Source organism: Colobus angolensis, unplaced genomic scaffold, assembly GCF_000951035.1.
Source record: "Colobus angolensis palliatus isolate OR3802 unplaced genomic scaffold, Cang.pa_1.0 Scaffold25, whole genome shotgun sequence".
NCBI classification, from domain to species: domain Eukaryota; kingdom Metazoa; phylum Chordata; class Mammalia; order Primates; family Cercopithecidae; genus Colobus; species Colobus angolensis.
In genome coordinates, this window is record NW_012115710.1 from 4,964,181 (window position 1) to 4,971,238 (window position 7,058).

General features: G+C 55.5%; 2 protein-coding genes across 2 annotated transcripts in view; both read left to right on the forward strand.

Annotated features, from left to right (window-relative positions):
- Positions 1-6: 6 nt before the first annotated feature.
- On the forward strand, positions 7-4,802 carry KCNA7 (potassium channel, voltage gated shaker related subfamily A, member 7). The gene is made up of 2 exons (XM_011946409.1): positions 7-195; positions 1,359-4,802. The coding sequence occupies exon 2, from the start codon at positions 1,527-1,529 to the stop codon at positions 2,172-2,174; it is 648 nt and encodes a 215-aa protein (XP_011801799.1). The 5' UTR covers positions 7-195; positions 1,359-1,526; the 3' UTR covers positions 2,175-4,802.
- Positions 4,803-6,082: 1,280 nt separating this feature from the next.
- NTF4 (neurotrophin 4) overlaps positions 6,083-7,058 on the forward strand; it is a 6,384-nt gene continuing 5,408 nt past the window's right edge. The window contains exon 1 of the mRNA XM_011946418.1: positions 6,083-6,100. The gene's annotated coding sequence lies outside the window, so the exon portion shown is untranslated. The remainder of the gene's footprint in view (positions 6,101-7,058) is intronic.

A 7,058-nucleotide genomic window follows, 5' to 3' on the forward strand; every position in this document is an offset into this window, starting at 1 on the left:
CCCCGCCGCGCCTTCGCGCGCCAGCTGTGGCTGCTCTTTGAGTTTCCCGAGAGCTCGCAGGCCGCGCGCGTGCTCGCCGTAGTCTCCGTGCTGGTCATCCTCGTCTCCATCGTCGTCTTCTGCCTCGAGACGCTGCCTGACTTCCGCGACGACCGCGACGGCCCGGGGCTTGCTGCTGTAGCCGCAGCTGGCCCGGTGAGAGGCGGGGCGTGGGTGGAGACGGGCGGGGTTTGGGAGGAGATGGGCGGGGTCCAGAGGGGACCTGGCCAATAATAAGGCGGGGCCAGGGGCTGCGAGGGGTGGGCCAGCCAAAGACAGGGTGGGCGGGAGGCGGGGCCTGAGGATCCGAGTCGGAGGACCGGCCCCATCAGAAGGTGGGGTTGAGGTCAGTGAGAAACCCGGTGAGCAGAGGGCAGGGCCCTTGGTGCAAGGGGTAGGAGGACAGGAACCTTAAAAATCAGAGCTGAGGGGGCCCAGGAGAGCCTGAAAACTCCGGGGTCTGTGCTGTTGGGAAGGATGTGCTGGGGGTGATGAAAGCCAGGCCCTGAATAACGCCAGCTGAGGGTGTCAGAGTAGGAGGAATCTATGGAAAGAAAGCCAGGCTTAGGGGCCAGAGGAGGGGCCTAGTGCTCAGCTTGCAAAGGTCTTTCTTTCTTTCTTTCTTTTTTTTTTTTTTTTCTGTGAGACAGAGTTTTGCTCTGTCGCCCAGGCTGGAGTGCAATGACGCTATCTTGGCTCACTGCAAGCTCCGCCTCCCGGGTTCAAGCGATTCTCCTGCCTTAGCCTCCCAAGTAGCTGGGATTACAGGTGCAGGCCACCACGCCCGGCTAATTTTTGTATTTTTAGTAGAGATGGGGTTTCACCATGTGGGCCAGATGGTCTCTGTCTCCTGACCTCGTGATCCGCCCGCCTCAGCTTCCCAAAGTGCTGGGATTACAGACGTGAGCCACCGCGCCTGGCCGCATTATAGCCTGGGCTGGGACTGGGGAGGGCAAGGAAAAGCTAGGCACAAGGTGGTGGGGCCAGGGCAGGGACCCTCCCCATCTAGAAAATCAACAGTGGAGGCGGGACTTTCAGAGAGAAGAGGTTGCACCCTACTCAAACATGAGTTCCCACGCATGAAGGGGCAGGAGCCACCTCTCCAGCCACCCACCAGGTCAGGAAACCAGAAAGTCAATGGCCCAGGGATGATCCCTGGGATCCTGGGAGGAAGTCTGGGACAACCAGGTCACCAAGGGCCTTGGTGCAGCGGCTACTGACCAATGTGTAAAGAGGAGCTGGGTATTTAAATGATGATTAAGGCTGTCCCCGTGTCCCAGCCCCAGCCTGACCCTCCCTGAACACTTTCCTCCCTGCAGTTCCCCGCTCGGCTGAATGGCTCCAGCCAAGTGCCTGGAAATCCACCCCGCCTGCCCTTCAATGACCCATTCTTCGTAGTGGAGACGCTGTGTATTTGTTGGTTCTCCTTTGAGCTGCTAGTACGCCTCCTGACCTGTCCAAGCAAAGCGATCTTCTTCAAGAACGTGATGAACCTCATCGATTTTGTGGCTATCCTGCCCTACTTTGTGGCGCTCGGCACTGAGCTGGCCCGGCAGCGAGGGGTGGGGCAACAGGCCATGTCACTGGCCATCCTGAGAGTCATCCGATTGGTGCGTGTCTTCCGCATCTTCAAGCTGTCCCGGCACTCAAAGGGCCTGCAAATCTTGGGCCAGACGCTTCGGGCCTCCATGCGTGAGCTGGGCCTCCTCATCTTTTTCCTCTTCATCGGTGTGGTCCTCTTTTCCAGCGCGGTCTACTTTGCCGAAGTCGACCGGGTAGACTCCCATTTCACTAGCATCCCTGAGTCCTTCTGGTGGGCAGTGGTCACCATGACTACAGTTGGCTATGGAGACATGGCACCCGTCACTGTAGGTGGCAAGATAGTGGGCTCTCTGTGTGCTATTGCCGGCGTGCTGACCATTTCCCTGCCTGTGCCCGTCATTGTCTCCAATTTCAGCTACTTTTATCACCGGGAGACAGAGGGCGAAGAGGCTGGGATGTTCAGCCATGTGGACACGCAGCCTTGTGGCCCACTGGAGGGCAAGGCCAATGGGGGGCTGGTGGATGGGGAGGTACCTGAGCTACCACCTCCACTCTGGGCACCCCCAGGGAAACATCTGGTCACCGAAGTGTGAGGGACAGTTGAGGTCTGCAGGACCTCACACCTCCCTAGAGGGAGGGAGGGAGGGCAGGGTGGAGGGCAAGGCTGGGGGGAGGGGATTGGGTTTAGGAAGAGCTAGGTTAAGTGGTAACAAATGGGGAAACACTGAGTCTTGTTGGGTCTTGGGTTGTGTGGTTTGGTAGCTCCTGTGGGTTTCTCCTGAAGCAGCAGCGAATGGCAATGGGTTGTGTTGTGTTAATGAAGACTCAATTGGTTCATATTACACTGAGTTGTGCAAAGCTCATGGAGCCTTTTGGGGTAGTGTTGAGATAGGTTTGGTCATATCATTTTGTGAGTTTCCTAGTCAGTGTTGGGTTTCGTTGGGTTGTGAGTCTGGGTGAGGGTTGTCTAGCTGCATTGTGTAGGATTCTGTGGTTTGGTGGGTCCCCTAGGGCCATGTTGGGTCAAGTTAGATGGTCCCCCATGGCATGGTTGAGATTGATTGTGTGTGGTGTTCAGTTTCATTGAGACATGGTAGAAATTGTGTAGCTTTGTGATTCTTCTAGGGCCATGTTATTTTAGGTTCTGTGAACTTGTGAGTCATGTAGAAATGTGAAGAGTCAAGTGGTAGAATTTGAGCTTTCTAGGTAACATTGGGTTAAGTATGTATGACCAAATTAATCTTGTAGAATTCTGCTGGGCTGAATTGTGTAGAGGTGTGTGGCTGGACATTTTTCACGGCCACAGTGAGTTGAGTTGTGTTGAATTGTACAACCATATGAGCCTTGTAAGGCCAGTTCAGTTGGGTCATGCCACTGTTTGAGTCTCATAGGGCCATGTTGAGTTGAGTTCCATTGAGTTGTGTCACTATGTGAGTCCTACAGGAAGTTGGGTTGAGTTGGACTGTGTGAATGAGTTCCATAGGGCCACGTCGGGCTGTTTTGCGTTTGGTGGTAGCACCAGGACCCAAAGGTAACAGCAATGAGGAAGCATCGTGTATCAGGGAGCAAATGCGGTGGCGAGGGCTCTGGGAGATGTGCTGAGCTGGCTCCCCAGCTCACTGTAGGGGGCGAGACTGGATTCTGTATCCATGGGATTGGGTGTTCATCCAGAGGTGATTGGGGTGAACTAGGAAAAGGTGGATGCTCCTCCTTTACCCCACATCCACTTTATTGTGCTGTTCACCCCCAATCTCCCCTACAGTTTTATGCTCAGACATGGAGGTCAGAGCCACAAGGGAAGGGGGAGAGGGGGAGAAAACTGTACTCTGTCCAGACATGATAGGGGACAGAGCCAAAAGGATGGGGAAGGAGACCCAGAAAAAAGAAGAGATGGAAACCCAGAGAGACAGAGACCCAAAGGGAGCAACATAGAGACTCAGGGAGAGGAAGACAAAGACCTGGAGGGTGGGGTATGGCAGAGATGCAGAAAAGGGGAACAGAAATCCAGAGTGAGAAGGTGACAGAGACCAAGAGCGGGGGATAGAAGCCGGGCGAAGTGGCCCACTCCTGTAATCTCAGCACTCTGGGCGGCCAAGGAAGGGGGATTGATTGAGGCCAGAAGTTCAAGACCAGACTGGGCAACATGGTGAGACCCCATCTCTACAAAAAGTACAAAAATTAGCTGTGGTGGCACATGCCTGTGATGCCAGCTACTCAGGAAGCTGAGGCAGAAGGATCCCTTGACCCTGAGAGGTAGAGGCTGCATTGAGCCGTGATTGCACCACTGCACTCCAGCCTGGGTGACAGAGGGAGCCCCCATCTCAACAAACAAACAAAAAGAGTGAGGGGACAGAGACCCAGAGGGCAGTGTCAGGCGCCCAGAGTTGGAGACAGAACAACAGAGTCTCAGGGAAAGAGAACCACAATAGAAAAAGGCAGAAAAGGCCGGACGTGTGGCTCACGCCTGTAATCCCAGCACTTTGGGAGCCCGAGGCGGACAGATCACGAGGTCAGGAGATGGAGACCATCCTGACTAACACGGTGAAACCCCATCTCTACTAAAAATACAAAAAAATTAGCCGGGTGCGGTGGCGGACGCCTTTAGTCCCAGCTACTCGGGAGGCTGAGGCAGGAGAACGGCGTGAACCCGGGAGGCGGAGCTTGCAGTGAGCTGAGATCCGGCCACTGCACTCCAGCCTGGGCGACAGAGCGAGACTCCATCTCAAAAAAAAGAAAAAAGAAAAAGGCAGAAAAAGTTGGTGCCCCCGAACCCAAGAGTGATGTACAGTCTATTCCATAGAATCACAGTACGATCCTGAACCAGGCCTGTCACCTACCCTCCCCGCAGCTCAGGAAGGCTGTCAGACAGGCTGGGGGCCTCACTCTGTTTTCCAGGGGAGAAACCTGAGTCTCAGAGCAGGGGAGTGGCTTCCCAAGGTCTCCCAGCTTGTCCCCAGGGGCCAGGCAGGCTGTCTGTCTGCTTCACATGTCCCTGTCAGCCTGCTGGGACACACAGGTCCTCCTGAGTTCCATAGCCTCATTTCTTACAGACAGGGAAACTGAGGCTCAGAGCGGTGGATGTTACCCAAGGTCACAAGGCCGAACATTTTCAGAAGTCTTTCAGAACTCAAAGGGCATTCAGAGGAGAAGGAAGGCTGGAATCACTAACACATATAGGGCTTCCTTTGGTATCAAAGTACTTTACTTGGATTAATTTATTAAAACCTATCCAGTGGTTTACAGACTGTTGTTGTTTTTAGCCATACCCACCCCTTTTTTGGGTCAAATAAATCTTCCTTAGAGACACCAGTGGGAAGCACGGGAAGGGAACTGGTTGGAGGAGAACATGCCTCCTCTTGGCAACTCAAAATGCAGCTCAGGAATTCAGTGCAGAAACCCCTGGTTTCATCTGAGCACCTTTTCATACAGCTAAAGAGAAGAAGACACAGATGGTGGGAAGAGTTTGATAATGGTTGAAATTAATAGAAGCTTTAGGTAGTCATTTGTCTCTGAAATGGAGAGAAAGCCACATTTAGGGACAGAATGGAGACGGACCTCACAGTGACAACAGACAAGTCGGACTCCAGCACAGAGACCTAAAGAGGAGATGCAGAGAGGAACTGAGGCCAGGAGGGAGGAGGGGCCCAGAGCAAAAGAGAGAAATCCAAGGGTGAGGGGGAAGAGGGCAGAAGGCCGGGAGTGGGGACAGAGACCCCCACAATGGGAAAGAGAAGCAGACAGTGACCTCAAGAGAGGGGATGCAAGAGACTCAGAGAGAAGGACACTGTGACCCAGCGAGGGTGGACAGACATCCAGAGAGAAGAAAACTGGGACCCAGAAAAGGGGGGGAACAGACACCTGGGGGGGAACGGAGACCAGAGAGAAGGGGGACAGAGACCCAGAGAGAGAGAGGGACAGAGACCCAGAGAGAGAGGGGGACAGAAACTCAGAGAGAGAGGGGGACAGAGACCCAGAGAGAGAGGGGGACAGAGACTCAGAGAGAGAGGGGGACAGAGACCCGGGAGGGGGGGGTGCAGAGACCCAGAGAGAGAAGGACAGACCCAGAGTTGAAGGGAGACAGAAATCCAGAGACAGGAGGACAGAGATCCAGACAGGGAGAGGACAGAGACCTGGAGATAGGGGGACACAGACTGTTTCTCAGTCACTCTGTTTGGAAACCTCATCCCTACTATCCCCTCCAGGACTAGAAGCTAGAAGCTGGAGTCCTCCTGCTATGGGGCAGGATATAGTGGGTGTTTAGGAACAGGGAAGTGTGGAGAAGCCAGAGAGGTGACCCGAACACACACCCAAAGCCTGGGAAGTGGCCCTCCACCCCGCCAATAAATAACTGGAGCGGCCTTGTGTGTGAGGAGCAGGAAACACCCTAACCGGGGACACCCTCCTGCCACCTTGCCATGCTATATTTAGGCGGAGGGGGTGTGGGATGACCCCCGAGGCAGGTGTCCATTTTCCTTCTGAAAATAGCACAGGCAGAGGGAGGCAGAGTCTCAGGGTGGAGGTGTGGTGGGGTGAGGAGCCCGGCTGCCCTCATGACTGTCCCAGGACACTGTAGCTCCGATCCCATCGCTGTCTTTCTGAGGGTCTCTCAGGGGCTCTGTCCCCTTCTCGGGAGGGTCTGCCCTCACTCTCTCTGGGCCTCTGGCTTCTCTCTGAGCTTCTGCCCTCCCCAACTCTCTCTAGTCTTGATCCCCCTCTTTCTTTTGGTCTCTCGCCACTTTTCCATGCCTTCATCTGTCACCGCGCACCATTTCTGGAAGCAGCTGATTGTTCTTAAGACACGTCTGTCTATCTCTGGGTCCTATGATACCTTACATGTCTCTTATCCGAGCTCAGGACAAGACCCACTCCCCGGTCCCCATCCAGGAAATTCCAGGGGAGAGGAGTATGCGGGAGCCCCCACATCCACTGTCTCCCTGGGCCTGGGGCCTTATCACTGCCCAAGCCCAGCTGGTTAATGTCTGGCGTGGAGCTCCTGGGAAGTGGGGAGGAGAGCAGAGAGTGGGAATCTGCCCCGGGATTGACACGCAGTTGGCAAAAGACGGCAAAGGAATCTCAGGCCCAGACTCCTGGGGCTAATGGAGGAGGAGGCTGGGGGCTGGACTCCTGAGTCTGAGACGGGGCGGGGTTGGGAGGTGGTGGGGGGAACTGTGGGCTTAGTACTCAGGCGCCTGGGGCTCGGGGGAGAAGTGGCTGGGGTCGCAAGTCCTGGGTCTGAGGGAGGAGGGGCTGGATGCCTGGACTCCTGGGTCTGAGGGAGGAGGGGCTGGGGGCCTGGACTCCTGGGTCTGAGGGAGGAGGGGCTGGGGGCCTGGACTCCTGGGTCTGAGGGAGAAAGGACTGGGGGCCTGGACTACTAGGTCCAAAGGAGGAGGCGGCTGGAGACTGGGACTCCTGTGACCAAGGCGGCCGGGTTGAACGAGCCAGGCCTGGCTTCCAAGGTCCCGGCACGCCTGTGC